This window comes from Suillus fuscotomentosus (assembly GCF_016647785.1).
Source record: "Suillus fuscotomentosus strain FC203 chromosome Unknown F5891scaffold_10, whole genome shotgun sequence".
Taxonomy (NCBI): Eukaryota; Fungi; Basidiomycota; class Agaricomycetes; order Boletales; family Suillaceae; genus Suillus; species Suillus fuscotomentosus.
In genome coordinates, this window is record NW_024539522.1 from 359,317 (window position 1) to 379,485 (window position 20,169).

General features: G+C 48.3%; 8 protein-coding genes across 8 annotated transcripts; 4 read left to right on the forward strand and 4 right to left on the reverse strand.

The window, feature by feature from the left end:
• Positions 1-56: 56 nt before the first annotated feature.
• F5891DRAFT_1184420 (uncharacterized protein) lies at positions 57-1,583 on the forward strand (the record flags this gene model as incomplete). Its single annotated transcript, XM_041366441.1, has 7 exons — positions 57-239; positions 829-834; positions 907-926; positions 993-1,059; positions 1,125-1,268; positions 1,335-1,409; positions 1,506-1,583. 7 exons carry the CDS (start codon positions 57-59, stop codon positions 1,581-1,583), a joined length of 573 nt encoding a protein of 190 aa, XP_041229801.1.
• A 1,334-nt stretch (positions 1,584-2,917) lies between these two features.
• Positions 2,918-4,602, forward strand: F5891DRAFT_1140626 (ribosomal protein S9/S16-domain-containing protein). Its single transcript, XM_041364893.1, has 3 exons — positions 2,918-3,969; positions 4,042-4,112; positions 4,166-4,602. The coding sequence occupies exons 1-3, from the start codon at positions 3,030-3,032 to the stop codon at positions 4,184-4,186; spliced, it is 1,032 nt and encodes a 343-aa protein (XP_041229802.1). The 5' UTR covers positions 2,918-3,029; the 3' UTR covers positions 4,187-4,602.
• Positions 4,603-4,661: 59 nt separating this feature from the next.
• F5891DRAFT_1013454 (BRE1 E3 ubiquitin ligase-domain-containing protein) lies at positions 4,662-8,128 on the reverse strand. Its single transcript, XM_041360791.1, has 15 exons — positions 7,900-8,128; positions 7,701-7,844; positions 7,576-7,642; positions 7,360-7,523; positions 7,079-7,312; positions 6,881-7,027; positions 6,655-6,828; positions 6,425-6,604; positions 6,227-6,372; positions 5,800-6,175; positions 5,596-5,745; positions 5,404-5,535; positions 5,165-5,353; positions 5,046-5,112; positions 4,662-4,987 (listed from the first exon to the last, which is right to left on the reverse strand). The coding sequence occupies exons 1-15, from the start codon at positions 8,050-8,052 to the stop codon at positions 4,878-4,880; spliced, it is 2,433 nt and encodes an 810-aa protein (XP_041229803.1). The 5' UTR covers positions 8,053-8,128; the 3' UTR covers positions 4,662-4,877.
• A 40-nt stretch (positions 8,129-8,168) lies between these two features.
• Positions 8,169-11,464, forward strand: F5891DRAFT_35505 (P-loop containing nucleoside triphosphate hydrolase protein). Its single transcript, XM_041371499.1, has 12 exons — positions 8,169-8,533; positions 8,626-8,788; positions 8,840-8,928; positions 8,980-9,056; positions 9,108-9,263; positions 9,315-9,837; positions 9,892-9,990; positions 10,045-10,188; positions 10,239-10,538; positions 10,592-10,811; positions 10,864-11,033; positions 11,084-11,464. Exons 1-12 carry the CDS (start codon positions 8,219-8,221, stop codon positions 11,162-11,164), a joined length of 2,337 nt encoding a protein of 778 aa, XP_041229804.1. The 5' UTR covers positions 8,169-8,218; the 3' UTR covers positions 11,165-11,464.
• Positions 11,186-13,574, reverse strand: F5891DRAFT_1275815 (galactose-binding domain-like protein; the record flags this gene model as incomplete). Its single annotated transcript, XM_041370217.1, has 11 exons — positions 11,186-11,432; positions 11,489-11,514; positions 11,565-12,403; positions 12,461-12,536; positions 12,591-12,744; positions 12,797-12,913; positions 12,968-13,044; positions 13,106-13,173; positions 13,229-13,317; positions 13,370-13,455; positions 13,517-13,574. 11 exons carry the CDS (start codon positions 13,572-13,574, stop codon positions 11,319-11,321), a joined length of 1,704 nt encoding a protein of 567 aa, XP_041229805.1. The 3' UTR covers positions 11,186-11,318.
• A 1,502-nt stretch (positions 13,575-15,076) lies between these two features.
• F5891DRAFT_35605 (uncharacterized protein) lies at positions 15,077-15,602 on the reverse strand. Its single transcript, XM_041371505.1, has 3 exons — positions 15,387-15,602; positions 15,142-15,333; positions 15,077-15,086 (listed from the first exon to the last, which is right to left on the reverse strand). Exons 1-2 carry the CDS (start codon positions 15,569-15,571, stop codon positions 15,174-15,176), a joined length of 345 nt encoding a protein of 114 aa, XP_041229806.1. The 5' UTR covers positions 15,572-15,602; the 3' UTR covers positions 15,077-15,086; positions 15,142-15,173.
• Positions 15,603-16,631: 1,029 nt separating this feature from the next.
• F5891DRAFT_1184425 (S-adenosyl-L-methionine-dependent methyltransferase) lies at positions 16,632-17,570 on the reverse strand (the record flags this gene model as incomplete). Its single annotated transcript, XM_041366442.1, has 2 exons — positions 16,632-17,338; positions 17,393-17,570. 2 exons carry the CDS (start codon positions 17,568-17,570, stop codon positions 16,632-16,634), a joined length of 885 nt encoding a protein of 294 aa, XP_041229807.1.
• A 307-nt stretch (positions 17,571-17,877) lies between these two features.
• F5891DRAFT_945781 (uncharacterized protein) lies at positions 17,878-19,902 on the forward strand (the record flags this gene model as incomplete). The annotated part of the gene is made up of 7 exons (XM_041374636.1): positions 17,878-18,181; positions 18,242-18,340; positions 18,400-18,468; positions 18,524-19,229; positions 19,334-19,466; positions 19,519-19,665; positions 19,714-19,902. The coding sequence occupies 7 exons, from the start codon at positions 17,878-17,880 to the stop codon at positions 19,900-19,902; spliced, it is 1,647 nt and encodes a 548-aa protein (XP_041229808.1).
• Positions 19,903-20,169: the final 267 nt, after the last annotated feature.

Below are 20,169 nucleotides of genomic sequence, written 5' to 3' on the forward strand. Positions count from 1 at the left end.
ATGTCACGAGAAATGGATATGCTCGTCGTCAGCCAGGTCCAATCGCGAACAAGCTCATGTTCGAAGATGACTTAGATATCGATCAGGAATTTGAAACCTCACAACCTGCTGCCAAGTATGATTGTCCACCCTCACAGGCCTCACCTACTCTGGGCGACAATGAGTATTTTGATCGCGAGGCAGACGCTGATATCATCATGGGCATGGATGAGGATCCTGTTGACAGAGACAGCCTCTGGGTAAGTGGTCAGTGCCTCGATCTTTCGCTTCTTCGAAGAGACATCCTGTGAATCGGAGCGGAGACAAGGGTCTATAGAATAGTCTGGCTCGTACTGATGTCGATAATTGAGTGACTGGTTGGCAACATGAGGGAATTGCTCAGGCTCAAAATCAGAGTGAGGGGTAACGGGTGAAGTGAAGCTTGAGGCCTGAGGCATCAGCTTCGTCCGAAGTACCGGTTGTCATATCGGACGGAAAGACATATTGGGGCTCCGGAACGTTCAAAAGGTCACTGAGACGCACTAATTATTGTAACAGTCAGTCTGTAATACACTGTTACAAATTCAAGCAACTTACTCATACAATAATGAACTCAACAAGGACGTTTGCACTTTGATCCGCTCTGTGAGTCGAATGTATGCGCTTGCAGACTGCAGTGCGCCGGTATAAGTATAGTCAGACTTAGTAGTATTACTTGCTTAATCGAGACCCCACATACGCGGAGGCTTTTCTCTTGACGTCGTCCAAGTCATTACCCATCATTCACAGTTGGTGAGTGTGTTGATCCTCAACAGCCATGCTGATCAAGTCATTGCCCATTGTTCGCAGGATGATGTGAGTGTATCGACCCTCGTTCGAGCAACAGCCACATTGCCCACTGATCTTCAACAGCCATGCTGATCCAAGTCGCCCACTGTTCGCAGAGAGTGAGTGTATTGATCCTCCTTCGAACAACAGCCATGCTGATACAAGTCATTGCTCACCGTTCGCAGTTTGTTTGTGAGTGTGTCGATCCTCAACACCCACGCTGATCAAGTCGTTGCCCACTCTTCGCAGAGAGTGAGTGTATTGACCCTCGTTCGAGCAACAGCCATGCTGATCAAGTCGTTGCCCACTCTTCGCAGAGAGTGAGTGTATCTGTCCTCCAAGCTCGAACCATGCTGAGTCAAGTCATTGCCCACCGTTCGCAGGAAGTCAGTGTGTCGACCCTCATTCGAGCAACAGCCATGCTGACTCTCCAAGTCGTTGCCCTCTGTTCTCAGGATGATGTGAGTGTATCTGTCCTCCTTCGAGCTTGAACCATGCTAAGTCAAGTCGTTGCCCACTGTTCACAGGAAGTCAGTGTGTCGACCCTCATTCGAGCAACAGCCATGCTGACTCTCCAAGTCGTTGCCCACCATTCTCAGGAAGTGAGTGTATGTCCTCCTATGAGCTTGAACCATGCTGAGTCAAGTCATTGCCCACTGTTTGCAGGAAGTGAGTGTGTCATTACTCACAGGTCACAGGCTCACATGGGTGTGGGTAAGGGTGCGGGTGCGAGTGAGGTCTCCGACACCTTAGGGTTTACCTGTATAGATCCTTAATTATACTTGTATCTAGCACGGAGGAGCAGTCTGCTACCGCAATTGTATGATATATTGGGTGGCCACCAGCTGAATTTGACCGCGGCCGTACGCGTGCAGCAGGAGTGCTATATATATATAATTACAGCGCTCCTATATATTAATATTATATATATGTGTATATATAATATATAAAGCTCGTGAGGTCGCCCTATCGAGGATAGGCCATGGTTTCAGCCGGTGTCGACGAGAGCGCGAAACCTTGACTGCTACGTAGAGGAAATGCGACAAAACCGTCATGTTGACGCCGGTGTCCAACGAAGGCGCTGACGTGGCTGAAACCTAACCTAGGGTCAGGTTCTACCCTCGTTTCATACAGCCGAAATTTTTGATAACACGCAGTGATATAACCGGTAACCGGTTACAACAACGTGCCAACTACTTTGGTTGTCGAAACTAAGTTATACAGCAATACCCGGGTCTAGACGAGACTGCCCCTTTTCTCATCTTATTCACACCTTGGCCGAACTCACAGTTGCGTTATGGTGCGTTTGGTATATCTGGACTTGTAGCAGGGCCCAAGTCTAACCACCATAATCTTCTGCGATGTTGCTTGGAAACTATCAGTCTTTGATCTTCCAGTGCCGTATAGTGAATTTAACATCTACAACAGCGCCATTTAAGATGTCATTGACAGTAGGGTAAATGAGGATGCCTTCCTAGTAGACAGGAAGGCGTTTGGTCTGTTGCATTCTCAGCAGCTTGTCCACGAGGCGAGTTAGCTATGATGTCGTCCTAATATCAGTCAGGTATTACACCTTTAGGTAAAGAGGGGCTTGATTTTACAGAGTTATCAATTGCAAGGTGTTGATGACGACCTGCAGTAAGTGAGAGTAATGAAGAGACAACAATGTTTGGAGGGCGTGACAGGAGGACAAAATGAGCTAGAGCAGTCAAAGGAAGCGAAGCTCGCATAAGCAGATAACCAGTCTACAGTGACAGATGCTTAACGGATGTGATGTTAACATGAAGACACCCAAGCTTGAGTCCAAGTATGGACGCTATGACTTCTCTCATGAACCTCTTAAACCGTGGTACCTATTGGTTATGCGGATGTCGAATGCCTTGGCAACAATACCAGCAGGGCTACTCATGGAACGAGACCGAAAATAGCTGGTGACGGGCAGATATGCCGCGGGTGTTGGATCGAGAACAACCTGGCTCACAATCAGGAACGATAAGGAGAGGATGTATTTTCCGACCTAGCGGGTCGCTAGGAAGTGTTGTATCACATGAGTCTATCCAGGAAAACAGAGCTGGGACAACGCCATAGGGAGTGCGCAGTGCGCTCACCGAGACGCTCGAAATTATTGTAAAAGTTGAAGGCAAGTAGAAGTCCGAGCCGTCACGTGACGTCTATAACGCGGCTCAAATTACGGGTTTTCTTGAATTTTGTTCAAGACAACAATGAACGTCCTGCGACGACCGTCGGGCTTGTCCAAGTTTCGGTTTTACTCGACACAGACCACGAGGCCGTTTGTCCCACCCGCCTCTCTGAACCACTTCGACTTCCGCCAACGCCAACGCGAAAAACCGCGTCCTACGAGCCCAGCCTTCTATACCGCTCGTCCCGAATTCTACGATCAACTCTCGTCGCTAGAGTCAGCTCTGCAACATGCCAAGACTGCGCTAACGTCATGCCACCTTCTTCCCCTTCCCCAATTTGCCCGGGAGGCCCTCCCACCGCGTGTCAATGCTTGGGTAGACAAGCGCGAGCTCGGTCTGAAGCTCAGAAGCACCCTCACGACGAGCCGCTACAGACGAGTAGTTCTCGTGCTCAACGAGCTAGAGACCTATAGGGCCATTGCGGAAAAGGCTGGGATTGCAGAGTTGCAGGAAGGTATCAGAGGTATCACAGAACTGTTCGAGCGTGCAGACGCTGCGACGATGCTGGCAAGGGGAAAGGCCAAACCCGTCAAGTTCGATGAGTATGGGCGAAGCTATACCCTTGGGAAACGGAAGACCAGCTCTGCGCGGGTGTGGATCGTGCCCGTCCAGCAACCTCCCGCAGACAAATCCACCGCCTCCCAGTCCATACCAGCAGCAACGGAAACAGACACCGCGCTTACGGCTCTTCTTGACCCCATTTCTTCGTCGAAGAGCAACGAGCCTGTATCCGTCTCTCAGATTCTCGTGAACAATACTCCTCTCTCAACTTATTTCCCTATTCCCGCTGACCGTGCTCGCGTGATCCATCCAATCAAACTCGCAGGTTTATTGGGAGCATATAATATCTTCGCCATCGTACGTGGCGGAGGTACGTCTGGACAAAGCGGTGCGGTTGCGCATGGTATCGCAAAGGGTCTGGCAGCACACGAACCAGCCATCGCAACGATTTTGAGGAAGGGTAAGTGTTGTGCATCATTTCCAGTCCAGCCGTCCTCCACTTAACAACTTTGACTAACATCTCTGTTCATAGCGAAACTTTTGCGTCGTGATCCGCGTATGGTTGAGCGGAAAAAGCCTGGTCTTGCGAAGGCACGCAAGCGGGTATGTGTATTTTTCGTTGTGTTCTCTCTGTCATTTGCTCACCTTGTCTACAGTATGCCTGGGTCAAGCGGTAGCTATTCTCAGTATATTGCGCAGTACCTACTTCTCTTCCGTTGCTTTATTGTGTCACCAATGCTCCATCAACTTGACAATTCTGCATGAAGTACATAAGTGAATATTGTTTTCACCTCCATCGCTTGATATAACGGAAGGTCATTGCTTGGGACTCTAACCGGAATGATTCTTCGTGGGGTTGCGGATATCGAGAGATTCAGTGACACTCTCGAGTCAGGTTGTCAGCTACAACACACCTCGAATAGTTAATCGACCTCTGGACATACTTAGTAGTCTATCGATTGAATCTCAATCGCCTGGTCCGTTATAAAGCGGTTCCGCCTTGCTGTGTAGTGGTTCATGTGGAACGATATCTGTGCTCACTTGGCTGTCCTCCTGCAAAGAGTTGCACAGACGGGCGGCCCATTCGTCCCGTATTTCACTACCATTCAGCGAAGGAATCATGCCTTGCAATCTCCGCATCGTTTCACAATTTGACCATTTCACAATTTTCATTCACCAGCGTAGACGCCAAAGATAAAATGATATCATCATTACATTACCTAGCACGAGTGCTCCATAAAAAAGCATAAAATATGCTACAATACATCGCCGCGTGACTGAAGATTCGGTCCAATAAAAGAGACGCCAAGCAGCGAAGATTACCAGAAGTCTACGTTTGAGCAGGGATGGATAGAATGGGAGAAACAGTCATTGGAAGAGGACGTTCACTACCTCGCTCTGTGCAAAGCCTGAATTACAATGTGGGCACCGCCGCTGACGCGTGGAGATCCTCGCGTCGATGCATTGCTTGCAGAATGCTGGAAATAAAGAAATTAGTTTACTCATGTGTTATTGATTTCTAGCAGTGATACGTACTGTGTGAGCACTTGGTGAGAGCAACTCCACGCATATGTTCTTTGCATGTCGAACATTTAATGAGTCTCTGTGAACCCATTCAACAATCACTTCCAAACACCGAGGAGGGTACGACGTACCCAGACAGACGCAGCCTCTTCCATAAGTTCTGCTTCCTTTTCGCTTGCTGAAGCAGATTTCAACTTCTTCGCCTCAACACGGAGTTTATCAACCTCGGCTTTCATACGAGTAAGGTCGTCGTCCCTCTTGAATAGACAGCCCTTGAGGTGGTGGATGTGAGCATATTTTTCGTCAGCGATCTTTCGAACCTAGGTAGAGAATTTATAAATATGGACCAGACAAGGATGTGAAATCGTACATTCATCATCATCTCTTCGGTACTTTCGGCCTGTCTCTTGTACATCAGAATATCGGATTCGAGAGCAGTGAATCTTGTTTCTGCTTCATCCATCACTCGATGCAGACGCTGGTTGGCTGCTTCGAGATGACCCTGAGTCAAAATGACGATGGTAAGAGACGGAGGGGTAGAATGCAAGGGAGGAGAACGCACTATTTGTTGTTGCAAGTTTTTCTCGCCGTCAGCCAGTCGTTCGACAACCTTGGCTTGCTTCTCGAGGTTCCGAATGGCGGTTTTCCGCTCAATCTCGACGGACTCTCTGTCGCGCATGGCCGCAAAGTACTTGTTATCCGCCTTCGCTTTCTGGATACCAAGTATACACTCAACCTGCTGGACGGACGAAAAACGGCGACGTACCTCGTGTGCGCTCTTGGCGACCTTTTCCTCCGCCGCTATTAAGCTCACTACCTTACTCTTCAATTGCCCATCCAAAGCCTCCCATGCTCCCGAAAGCCTTTCCACCTCTGCGTAAATCGCATCTTCCGCTTGCTGATGTTGCTCTGCAAGAAGCCGCATTTTCTGGAGCTCATCTTCCTTCGCTTGTAATTGCCTAGCGAGGTCTGAAGAAGGGGATTTTCCGAGGAGAGATTGATACCGTGATAATTCTGTTGTGACCGCCACGAGCTCTTCCCGGGTAGCTGCTTCTGAGGCAACATGACGTGCAATATCGGGTTGCTCTTCTCGTATAGTGGACATAGATTTCTGAAGTGCGGCAAGCTTTGCTTCGGTTTCACTGTGTGATGTCAATGTTACCCGTCTCCGCACTTTAGAATATCATGCTCACATCAATTTCTTCCGAAGACCGTCCACGTATTGAAGATCATCAACTTTTCCCTCCCAGAAATGCTTCATGAGATCTTCATTACCGGTATGCGCAGCTAATTTGGCCTTATGTCTCCTAACCTCCGACTCAAGTTGCGTTATCCTTTCCTATTTCCAATGTATCAACAACTTGGTATGAATCTGTGTGTAACTGGCGCACCGCTCGTGATTCGGCGAGGGCCTTGAGCTCCCGAGATGACTGATATTTTATATTTTCACGACTTCTAAGTTCATTTAATTCGGCGTGCAGCAGCTCACGTTGGTCGCGAAGGCGAGAGAGATCTGCATCCCGCTTAGCAAGTACGGCTTTGAGTTCTTGATTCATTTGTTGCGCAGAAGTCTGACAAAGATAAAATGAATAAGTAAGAGGACAAGTGTGGAGTGACCTACCCGAGTCTCCTCCTCAAATTGCGTCCGACTTGATTGCAAGTCACGTATCATGACATCCAAGTGTCCTATTCTGCTATCGTTCTCAGCTTTCAGGTGCTCCAGCTGGTCCCTACGCTCAGATAATATCTTGTAATGCACAGTCCCAGAGACCATTTCGACTGTTGGAGCGGCGCGCTTTGGGGTTTCAACTTCAGCATTGTCCTGCGGAAGGTAATAACCGACAAACCTCGACCTCGAGCTTCGCTATGATCTCTGCCTGCGTCCTAATTTCTGCCTCCAGTTTACTTGCACGTTCGGAGGAAATTTTGAGCTCCAATCGAAAAGCTTCGATATCTGACAGGGATGAATCATTATGACCATTTATTTGAGGCGGCTAGAAAATGTGAGTTCTATGCAATAATGAGGGGCACACATGGTTACTGACCGGTGGAGTTGATGACCCATGATTTGGGGTGCTTCCTTCCGCTGGGCATGGTTGGTCCGAGTTTGCATCTTCTTTTACCCCACCCTTTGTCTTCATGGCTGCAACAGTGCCACTTTGCATACGGTCTAGCTTGATCTCCGCAGCAACGAGGTCGTCGTGTAGTTGCTCTTTCTCTGACTGGACCTCGTCAAGCCTCTGCTGCAGAAGTGATATCTCAGAGCGAAGAGCAACACACTAGGTCGAGTCAATATGGCATGGTATAGCCCAGTGGAAATACTGACCTCGGTCTGTGATGTCTGACAGCGTTGATATGCCTTATCATTAAAGGTGGCCGGATTTAGTTTCATGAAGCTTGCGATTAGTTTTTCGGTTGCAAGCATGTTCTTTTCTAGTGCAGCTTTGAGGCCCGAGTCAGTTGAAATGTGTTGTGACAAGTCAAAAATATCTGGTACAATGTTTAACGGAAAACCAAGTGATGAAATGAGTGTTTCACGCACCTTTCGTATCGACTTCAACAACTGGAAGTTCCTCTGGTGGCGTCAGGGTTTGAACGGTGTCTACCAACTATCCCACCAGAACGTTGATGCCCACTACTAAGATGCCAGCAACATATAGTACATACCTGCTTCCAGCATGCCGCAATAGCTACTAGACCTGCCTCGCACGAGCTTCTTCTCTGCTCCAGTTGAACAATGCGCGCCTGATTCCGTTCATTCTCTCTGGAGTAATGCTTCATGCGCCTGAAGATAGCTTCCTTGCGAAATAGCTAATAAAGAGTGAGGTGTTTGTAGATTGTAAGGTACAGGAGATGCCAAAATCACCTCTAACTGGTGGTTGTCTGCAGGTTCTTCTGCGTCGTGATTAGCACTCAAGCCGTTGACCTCCGGGCTCCCACTCGTGCTCGTCAACACCCGCTTTTTTGCTTGAGCAACCTCTCCGTCATCTGGCAAGGGCCTCTTCCTTGATTCCAACATGATGACGGATGAAAGAGGCGTTGGTAGGACACAAGGAATAGAATAAACACTTTCAAAATGGACCTTAGCAATGAACAGTATATCTGAGTTTGAAACTCCGATAGTTGTAGCGGGTTGTCGGGTTTATCGCCACCCGCCTAATTTTTGCATGTCCTTCTGACCTGTCATGCAAACATTTGTCCGGAGGCTGCCCAGTTCATGGCAATGGGCGTTATACAGTTCTAGATCATCCAGAACTTCTCCGCAGTGCTTTGTATCATGCTCAGGCAGACGCGCTGCTTCAGCAGCAGCCGCGGTCGCCAAGTCTTCACCAGTGGAATATGAGCCACCAACTTACCCCACATATCAGTTAACAGGGAAAGATGTGCAAAGGCTCAATTTCCAGAGGAACATTGGTGTCTCCGCCCACATTGATTCCGGCAAGACGACTCTCACAGAACGTGTACTGTTCTATACCGGTCGTATTCGGGAAATTCACGAGGTGAGTTGGGCAATCATTTTGGTTTCCAAACAGTATTTGTTTCGCAGTCAATTTTATTTACATGGGACGCGACTGATTTTTTTTCGGCTAAGGTTCGAGGTCGGGATGCTGTTGGTGCCAAGATGGATAGTATGGAGCTTGAACGCGAAAAGGGTATCACTATACAAAGTGCTGCTACGTTTTGTGATTGGGAAGCAACTTTACCTGTGACAAACGAGAAACAAAAGTATGCTATTAATATCATCGATACCCCAGGTAAAATGGTCACTTAACTATCTCCGTACTGAAATTGACACGTCTTTACAGGTCACGTCGACTTCACCATAGAGGTTGAGCGTGCCCTCCGTGTCTTGGATGGTGCTATCCTAGTTCTGTGTGCTGTATCTGGTGTACAGGTGTGCACAACATAGTCAAACTTGATCAAAAATGTCTCATCATTTGTATAGAGCCAAACTACCACAGTAGATCGACAAATGAGACGGTATGGTGTTCCCCGCATTTCCTTTATCAACAAGATGGATAGGTAAGCGTTGATTCATCAATTTGAAGTTTGAATTCTAAATTTCCTCCGCAGGCCTGGTGCCAACCCATGGCGAGTTATCAATCAGATCCGGTCAAAACTTAAGATTGCAGCTGCAGCAGTTCAAGTACCTATAGGCGTTGAAGACGAGCTGAAGGGCGTGGTCGACCTTGTACGTTGGAAAGCCATTTACAACGAAGGAGAAAAGGGGTATGTCTCTAAGAACCTGTCTTCCAAAGTGGTGTTAACCGTATGCTGCAGCATCAACGTCGTAGAGTCTGACGATATCCCTGAATCTGTGCTTGATCTCGCCAAGGCCAAGCGTGCCGAATTGCTCGAACAACTTGCTGAAGTGGACGACGAAATGGGTGAACTTCTGATCATGGACGAGACCCCCACAACTGCCCAGCTTGTTGCGGCCATTCGTCGTGCCACCGTCGGCCTCAAGTTCTCGCCAGTCTTTATTGGCTCTGCAATCAAGAACACCGCTGTCCAACCTATGCTCGATGGTGTATGCGCATACCTCGCGAACCCCGCTGAGGTAGCCGTGACAGCCCATGATACAACCCAACCTGCATCTGCCCCACCTGTTCCGCTTGTCCCTGCCTCGGATGCACCTCTCGTCGGCTTGGCTTTCAAACTTGAGGAGGGACGGTTTGGCCAGTTGACATACATGCGGGTTTACCAAGGTACTCTGAAGAAGAGCGGTATCATTTACAATGCCCGCACTGGCAAGAAGGTTAAGGTCCCTCGACTAGTCCGTATGCACAGTAACGAGATGGAGGTACGCGTCTTTGTAGTTTACGCAGTTCTAGACCTCTTACCCTTATGAAATTAGGATATCGAGTCTATCGGTCCCGGTGAGATCTGCGCCATCTTCGGCGTTGAATGCTCCTCCGGTGACACTTTCACCGATGGTTCGACTAGTTTTTCCATGGTAAGCATTTTATACTCTCCCTCTGGTGCTGGTCTTACCCATATCATTCTGAAGACGTCGATGTTCGTTCCCGAACCTGTGATTTCCCTCGCAATCAATCCTGAAGGCAAAGAGACTCCCAACTTTTCTCGTGCCCTGAACCGATTCCAGAAGGAAGATCCAACGTTCAGAGTTCATCTTGACAAAGAGAGCAAAGAGGTATGTATACTTGTATGCAATGCCACTCCTTTATTCACGTTTCACTGTAGACCATCATTTCTGGTATGGGTGAACTTCACTTGGAGATCTACGTCGAGCGCATGCGTCGTGAGTACAATGTTGCTTGTACGACTGGTAAACCTCGCGTCGCCTTCCGCGAGACTATCACGCAGCGTGCGGAGTTCAACTATACACACAAGAAACAAACTGGTGGTGCAGGGCAATTCGCACGTGTCATCGGAAACATTGAGCCCATGGAATACAGCGAGGACCTCGGCCGTGATGTTGACTTTGTGAATGTTGTCATGGGAGGAAACATCCCCACTAATTTTATTCCTGCTGTGGAGAAGGTACGTCGACGTAGTTACTCGAAGATCGATCATGTCTTCATGTTGTCGTACAGGGCTTTTATGAGGCGCTTGAGAAGGGTTCACTGTCGGGTAACCCCATCACTGGCTGCTGCTTCGTGCTCAAGGATGGCGCTTTCCATGCTGTGGACTCGTCTGAACTTGCTTTCCGAAACGCCACTATTGGTGCATTCCGCGAAGCTTATAAAAATACAAAGCCGGTCATTCTTGAGCCTATCATGACTGTTGAGGTTGTCGCCCCATCCGAATTCCAGAGTATGTCACAACAACCCTTTTGACTGCATGGATGAACTCACTTCTCATATAGGCGCTGTCATCGGTGGACTGAATCAACGGCGAGGCACTATCATTGACAGTGAAGTCCGCGATGAAGAGTTCGTTTGCACTGCAGAAGTCGCTCTGAATGACATGTTTGGCTACTCGAGTCAGCTCCGCGGTGCGACGCAGGGCAAGGGCGAGTTTACCATGGAGTACAAGGTATGTTATGCACCTTGATTGAAGGGTAGGAGCTGATGTTGTCCTTGTAGAACCATATGCCTGTGCTACCCAACGTTCAGAAGGAACTGGAAGAGGCCTACCGCAAGACGATGCCGCAGGCAAAGAAGTAGATTTATTACACTAATAGACATATCACTGACCTACATAGAGCTTACAAGCCTGGATTGTGGCTTGATCTCGAACACTAGAGCTTAAATAATACACATCACTCCGATCTGATGTAACGCTTTGTCGATTAATCGTTATGTCCAGCAGGAAGGTAACCTAGTGACGCGGAAGCGCCAAAATGACCACTTCGCTAGCTTCCAAGTCCAATATTTCGCAATCCGCCTTGTCGCCATTCCCGATTTGCGTCTCCACGCAAGTGAAGTCCATTGGCTTCCAGAAAGCTGGTGAGCTTGTGCATTCCAGAACAGATTAAAGAGGCCCGTTACCTTGTACAAAACCGTCATCGGTTGATCTGAAACATGTTGTAAAAACTGGTAACGCAAAAGTGGGTGGGTCACTTACGCCAAATTGCGGTGTTATACATGATTCCTTGCCCTGCACTCGCTACGAATGCACGAAGAGTGCTGAAGTCGGGTTTGTCGTCGGCTCCATTGTGGGCGACCACCACAAGGTATGCACTACCTGGCTCCTTCAGCGCCTCGTCACCCTGTATACCTCCCCCTCCCATAGGAATGAAGGCCTGGTTTGTATATGGGTGACGCTCGACGACCTTGAGCTCCACACCACCATTAACGACTTTTGTCGGATTGCAGCGATAGACGGACAGTCCACTGCTAGCCCCCAGATCAGCCGGATACGACGATTTCAAAAGTGAAAGTTTATGAAATTTGGTTGCAGAACCCTGATTGGCAGGCGTGATCTTGGTCCCTGGGGGAGCCGCGGCATGGTCACCGTATGCTTGGATGACTTGGCCAAAGGGCGAAAAGGCTTCTGGTGTAAGGGGGAGAACAGGTATGGTTTTGACCTGTTTCATTGCTACAGGCGCCGACTCAAGTGGTGTAGCAGCATCGTTTTCTGCTGTGTCAGTAGGTCTGACCGCAAGGTCTGCTGTAGGACAGGGGCCCTTCGTGCCATGGATTCGTACGCGTTTGATACCACCATCAGGATATATGGTAAGCTTTACGTGCGTGTAGGCGACAGAGATATCTGCATCCAGTGCGAAGAAGTGCCTCCGATGCGGACCAAGCTTGACCGGGGACAAAATTTGTGTCCAATCGACGGCATCGCTATCTGGTATCTCGTCTTCGCTACATAAAGCGTGGAGCTCACAGCTCTCTGGGAAGTTGCCCTTGAAATGTGCCGTGTCAATCTCGACTGTTCCTAGATGGCCTGGTGCGCCCCTAGATAGTCGCCTATAAGCTCAATTCATGGGACTCTGGGAGGTTTCGGTGACTTGCAATTTAATGATCACCCAATCCTTGTGACCCTTTTGCCGGCTCCGCTTAGTCTCCCAACCATCGCCCATATCTTTTCCTGCACAGATATAGTAACTCAAACTGCCGAGATGCACGAGATGTCGAGACCTACCACGTCCTGGGAGAATCAGATTGGCGCCAACACCAAAATGCTGATCGGACATAAATGTCACGCGACCTCCAGCGAAAACATGGGCGAGATCGAACACTTCCTGGGGGCTGTCAGGCTGCACAGGAGCGACGTTACCGTAGACTCGGAAACGCGCCTATAATTAAACACGTGAGTTTCACGTTCGAGCAGTCGTTCACGAATCTTACGATACCGCCGTCCGGATACATGTTTAACTTTACAAACTTCACTTGTTCAGTCTCTGGTATCTTGAAAAGATGCCGCTTAGACGGGCCGAGGGGGACACGAGGTAATATCTCCGTCCACTGGAGCGTTATATTTCGGTTTAGGAAAAGCGGACGCGAGGTACGGACACGAACCTTTGCGTTGTCCACGTTATGTTCATCCAATGATGGGTCAATGATGCCATCTACAGACACTTCGGGAGCTTCATTACCTACTCATTACGACGAGCTTATCAATATCATTTATTGTGTAAAGATAAGCCTGAGACAAACCGTTGAAGTGGGATGTGTCGATGTCGAATCCGACGACCGTGCCCAACGTGCCAAGTTTGATGATACACCTGTGCGGAGAACACTTTCGTGACATATTATGCAGATCATACCTCGTCAACACACCAGTCGTAGGAAGGATTATGTCTCCGTGACTCCCAGCCGCTGTACAACGCGCCATTAGGGCCAAACTGCCCTTTGAGGCTGGGAGCTGGCTGTTGAGAGGGATTTGATATGTTGCAAACTCGCACTGGCTGTGAAACTTACTTCAACTTCAAGTAGGTGAGATGCCTCAGCGAAGAACTCGTCTGAGACTTTCACAACCTTTCCTCCTAGTGCGACACTGGAGAGCTCTGAATTCGACGAGTTGCGTCGGGATTGAACAAAGAGCGATCCAAATATAATGTGACGCACCTGTATTAGATTTGAATGTTTCATGGAAGGCTTCGAGTGGGATGCTCTCGTATGCCATGCTAAGCTTTGCGTATGAGATGGTAGATGTATGAAGAGACTCCTCTGTCGGCTCCCCCCGTAGTAAATGACTGCCTTATCTTGCCCTTGTAGATCCAATCACGCGAACCGTAGTGGCGCCACGGGCAGTGGTCGGTTCCAGATAGCGGGCCGCAGAACCAATATGCATTGGTAGTCCGAATAATAATTAATCTCGTGAATTCAATCACGCGAGCACTGGCAAAGGTATGCAGAACCAACATCCATCGGCTTGTACAAGTAGTAATGATCAAGATCCAATCTAGTGGAGCTTGTTTGGGCCGCCGGTTGGAGGCGGTGCACCGATCGTCATTGCAAGCATAGTTGAAAACTTCACGGCCGGTGAGGGACTTCCGCTACTTGGCCAGATGTTTTCAGGAGGGTTACGTTATGTACTTGACGCAAGTTTCAGCCCACATCAATATTCAAAGTATTCTAATCTCTCGATGCGAGGCTCGAGCATAGCTACGCATTTGCTAAAGCACGATTATTGTTCATTTTGAGGTAATCCACCATGTAATTCGGTTGACTACAACGCCCTTTGGGGTGTGAGCTTGGAGTGTGCACTTCATTGTTAGAAGAGCGCCCATACACCAGCTCGCCCCGTTGGAAGTAAACCTCACCAATATCCCTGGGATGCGCTACGACCGCAGGTGGAACTCCCACTGGCTGTCTCCGCCTTATCTCCGACACCACAGGTTTCAGATCATTTGGAAGATGACGATTCTTCAGACCAAGATGTGTTGCTGGAAGGTTGGAAACACGTATCGTAATCGGGCAAGCGATGCTCTATTTGAGAGTAGAAACTTGATGTGAAGTAATGCGTTTGGATCCGACCCCTGCGGAATGCTAGTTGGATGCATGTACAAAGGCGCGGGAAGCTCAATCACTCGCGTAGGATAATCGAGAAGCACTCAACGAACAGCTTCACGACTTGGGTCCAAACTAGATATAAGAGAGCTCAATCAGTCTGGAAGATAGGAAGAAGTAGGCACTAGGCTCGGCAGCTTACAGCAAGATCAATCTTCCTCAAACACTTCAACATCCAGAGAATGGCGACAGAAGTGGCGCATGCATCATTCCGATCAGACCAAGATAGTCTTCCATGGTGTTTTGTTGATTGTCGAGAAAAATGGATGCCACTGTAACCACCAGACTCCGCGGCTAGCCCACAAAATCCTAGTATGGCGAATCAATCATGAATACTTGTTGTATCATCTCGTCTTGTTGGACTTTTCCTGGCGATGGTGCGGAATGACTGTGGAGCACAAAAAGGCGCCAGTATATCTATTTGAATCAACGAGTCGTCGTCGCCCTCTACCTTCTAAAGTCCATTTGCACTACTCTGTCATGGCGGTAATGGGGGCGTTAGAAGAGGAAATGCTGCAAGCGGTGGTGAGTACAACAGTGCTCATGTCGCACAAATATCACAGGGGGATTTAAACCAATGTCGTAAAGTCGGTGGTCTGAAGCCTAGAATACAACACGTTGTTGGCTGCGTATTGATTCATTATTCCTTGAAGACTCATCTGACATATACTCTGACTCACTCTCGTAAGAAACCTCTCAACCTTCATCGATATCACCACCGCCAATCAGGAGAACAGCTAAAAGTAGGCCAGATTTCAGCATCAACTAGAAAATAGACATCTTCAGGCGGAAATGTGGCGCTTGCCGGGGCTTGGGAATGCGATGAGATAAGGTGAGATATAAAGACGGCGGAAATATGCAACGTGAGGGGTCTGCATGGGTTGATCAAACTTTTCATTAAGCTGCTCACAATGAGATCACTCACATAGAATTACACTTAGTGTTGTTGGCAGAATGCTGCCATTCTGCCAGTGGCAATTGCCAAGCGGCAATTGCTGGCAGTAGGTCAAGGGTGGTTGGCGGAAGTCGGCAGAAATACGCTGAACTAGTATTTGTTCCTACTAAAAAACAATAAAAATATGACATGTGGCCTAGAAGCCCAAGGGCCATTCTGTCCAAAAAATTGTGTCCAACCACTTTGTTAGTAGTTACTGGGGAGAAAGTCAAAATTTGGTCAAAAACAACTCAAATCACTACTTTTTCACATGCAACTGCTGCTCGGCACAACAGCATCCATCTAATTGACTGAAAAATATGATCATTGGGCATGCTCGTGCAGTGTGGCTCACTACAAAAAATGCAATCAAGGCTCAATTCTATCAATTCTATCCCCGGATCTATTGCTTCTGCAACTTCCAAGTCGACTCAAAGGTCATTTGCATGGATTACTCCCCTTGCAGCAGACTCTGATCACCAGGATTGACCAACTGTCAGAAAATGATGGGGCAGAAGGTATCCACGGTGCCAACTGGCTTTGTTGAAGAGATCAATGTACTCAATCAAAGCTCAGAGAGTGCATCAGGGTATGATATTGATGCACTTTTGACTCATGAGTATAGCTTAGTGTAGTACTCAAAACCATTTTTGCCATAGTACAAACATAGTTGAAAAGAGCTAAAAACGCTCACAATACATTTTGCCGACTTTTGCCATTCTGCCAATTGACATTCTGCCATTCTGCCATCTGCCAAGAGGCCAATTCCTTTCTGCCCATGACACTAATTACACTTCGGCTTTCTGCGAATGTAACATCAAATCCATTACCTCCTGAGTATTTGGATTGCGGACAACCTTGAAATCAATCACCACGAGCAATCGGCTTTCCTCGCCAATCATGGTCGGTTGCTCTGCCACATAAGCGCCACGTGCAATTATTGTCATTGTCATGGCGTCTCACCCTTCGCAGTGGGAGATTTCCGTCTGTATTCCCCGCATGTGGGCTGCCACGTGTGGTCGCCATGAAATATCCGGAAGAGTTTCCGTTCAGAGAACAAATCAATAGTTCGATCATAGGTCAACCACGTCGTTGTCGAGGGAAGCGGTAGAAACCTTCATATCTCGGACGTCATGAGTCACGGCAGAAACGGAGTAAGATTGCTATTATTACGCGCATCTGGAGATTAGAAGAGCGTCGATCACTCGAGGACATGCCACGTGTATGTGAGTATCCTCAAGTGCGTGCAAGGACGACACGTTTGACATTCCATGGGTCTTTCCATACTTGCGTGTTTCGCAAGCCTGCTGACTGCTGGAGTATGCCCTCGACCGCATCTGCTTGAGCTCGGCCCACTTCCAATGCCACGATTGAACCGTCCCGCAACATCCCTTTTTGTCTGAGAAGCTGTGAAATGAGACGATAGTAAGTGAGGCCATCCTGTTCCTCGGAATCTGGGGGGTCGCCCAACAATGCGGCAGGATCTTCGTAATCCTTGACTGATATAGGAAGCTCGTCGTACTCTCGTTTTGGAATGTAAGGAGGATTCGCCGTAATAATGTCGAATGGCGGCAGGAGGTATTTGAAGATGTCTGGATCACGGAGATCACCAAGCACTGGAATGAATACGTTTTGACTGTATGGAGTCAGGGACGAGGGCTGGGATGATGGAATGTTGCAACGTGCAGCATTATCCATGGCTAAGCGGATCGCGTCTTTAGATATGTCTAGACCATAAGCGCGAGTGCTGCCTGGTGGCCAGAGATGACATAATAAAAGAGGTATGCAGCCGGTGCCAGTACATAGATCGAGGACGGTTAGCGGACGGTGGGGGGTCGGCGATAACATATCCGCAAGGCGAAGAGTCCAGTCTTCTGTCTCTGGACGAGGTATTAATGTTGGAGGCCTTGTCAGCAGGTCAAGTGGGCCAAATGGCGTAGTGCCTAGAGATCTGCATGAGTGATTAGCACGTGGAATTGATGGACTAGTCTGCACACCTAAGATATATTGAAGTGGTTCTCCACTCAACCTGCGCTGGAGCATTGCGGGAAGTGTGAGAGAATGAGATGGGATCAAAGCTTGTTTCATCCATTTGAATTCGCGTGTGGCAGTTGCACGACCGAGTGAAGAAACTAGCCTAGCGAACAGGTGTTTCACACTGTCACTGGTACGCATTCTAACTTTGTTCAAGACCTATAGAATTTTTGCCTCGTTGTTAGTCCGGTGTTTCCGGTCCGTGATCGGCAATGCCGACCGGTTTACGGCTGTTTGATTTATTATGTAATCAAAATAGTAAAAAAATATATTATATGTACTTGGCAATAATTGGAAATGAGAAGGATATCAGTTGCTCATCGGTTTACGGCCGACGTCAAAGTTTCCCTGGCTTGCAACCGACAGTCATAATCCTTCTTCCTTTTACTTCTTACAAGTCTTTAAACATCTACCTTGTTGATCATTATATGTCTTCATAACAACTCTCATGGGAGCAGATTCCATTCTCACTGCTACATCCTCAGAAATGTCTACTTTGGTCGACCCATCCCCTGTGACTACTGCTGCTCCTTCACCATCTAGTGCATACGTGAATCCTTCCCAGATGGTCACTCCAGAACCGCAGGCAGGCCCTTCTCATTACCGCACACAAAAAGACAAAGTCGCCTTGAAGAAACGCAGACGCGATGAAGACACTGAAGCTCCTCGCAAAAGCAGGGACGGTCCCAAGAAAAAGAAAGCGAACCGTGCCTGCGCGCACTGTCAGAAAGCGCATTTAACATGTGATGATTGTAGGTCACCTGTTTGTTTCCCGGATCTCGCACATGTCAACCTCATATTTCCTCTAACAGCTCGACCTTGTCAACGTTGCGTCAAGCGTGGAATTGCTTCTACCTGTACAGAAGGCCATCGCAAGAAAGCCAAGTATCTTCTCGACGATGACGAACTTCGTGCGTGCTTCTCTGCATCTCCGCTCGCCCGGTTAATTTTGATCACGTGCCTATGACAGAACAACTTAAGAAAAAGGGCAGAGTTCCTGAATCGAGTTCAGAGCCTGCACCCGCGCTCCAACCGACATGTAACACGTCTTAGCTCTTTTGTCTAGTCGTGTGATATTCTGACACTGCATGTAGCTGACACCTTCCAATCGCACGATCCACTCTTTAATGTGTCGTTCGATCCCAATTTCACGTTCGGCTCCGAGGCCGCCAACTTAGAGTATTCCATACTTTCTGCGATCCTAGGTAATCCAAGTCCTCCAGAATCCGGTACAGCACCATCTCCGTCACAGCAGCAGCAACAGCAACAGGTTTCTCAGCCACTCCCAAATTCGGCGTGGTCTCCTGAGCCACTTCACGCGCAACCACAGTACATTCAGGGAGCGCCAAGCAATTTTGGCTCCCCGTTCGGAGATCCGCCTCAGTTATCAATGCCACAACCGGATAGCTTGTCTGCCTCTCAACCGTCGCCAACCTTCCTTTCAAGCTATCCCGCGCCACTATGTCGAACATCGTCACCAGCGCTCCAATACTCCTACGCTCAACCACAGCCGCAATTATCAGCTCCATACAACCTTGCTCCACACTATGCGCGTGGTGTCGTCAGTCTCGGTTCCTCAAGTGTAATACGCACGCCATCGAGGGATACTCGTTCTCACTCTTACGAGTCTTCTTCGCAGACGTCACCATCACCTACGATCCAAAGCGGTGATCATCATTCTGTTCGTGTCTACTTTCTCATGCTGTATCTGGCTCATCTTCCCATCCAGGCCATCAACGTAACAACACCTTATGATTATACTGAAGGTTACCACTTCCTCATGAAGCATCTCCCGAGTCGGTGCGTATACTCTGTGTGCTGAGAAGTCGAGAGCTCCTGGCCTGTGTGGTCAAATCCTAATATTATCTTGGGTTGGATTGCCTCTGGAACCCTGGACCGTTCAGTTTTGAAAAGAATGACATATTACGCATTGTTCGAGCACTCGCCATCTTTCGACCATCACTTATTGCTCTGCAAATGCCCATGACGGATGAGGACGAAGTATTCGTCGAGAAATGTTTCCAAAGATCACTACTCGTACGTATATTACTTCGTTCTCACATGATACTGGTTTTGATTTCCCATGTAGGAACTCGAAAAGCTTATCTCGTACAGTGGCACACCAACGGTAGTCTGGAGGCGAACCGGCGAAATCTGTCTCGTCGCACCCGAGTTTTGCATGCTCACTGAGTGGCGTCTGGAAGATCTTGTTGGAAAGCGCAAGTACATATACGAAGTTCGTATACTTGGTCTCTTTCTTGAAATCACGTTGACCCGGTGTCAGCTTTTCGAAAACCAATCCGTCGTCGAATACTGGGAAAACTTCGCCTCTCATGCCTTTGAGAATACGACCAAATCAGTTTACTCGCACTGCGTTCTCCTCAAACCCTCCGGCGCGCCGATACCCTCGACCTTTTGTTTCTCGATACGAAGGGACATCTTTGATCTTCCCAGCATAGTCATCGGTAAGTGATATCCTTACTCCCATCAATACGTTAACTATAGGCGCCCAAAAGGCCAGTGGTTACCGCTCCTATGACCCGATGACCCACCCGGATGATATTGTGATTCGCTTATCTATCTATCTACATTTGTACCGAGATACTGCATTCCTTGGAGAGGATGGCTTAACTCTGTACATTACTTTATGAGCTTCTTATATTGCACATGATTTCGCTTGCACTGCCGTTGCAATCATAGAATCATTCATTATCCTAGTACTGATATTCTAAACGTAGAC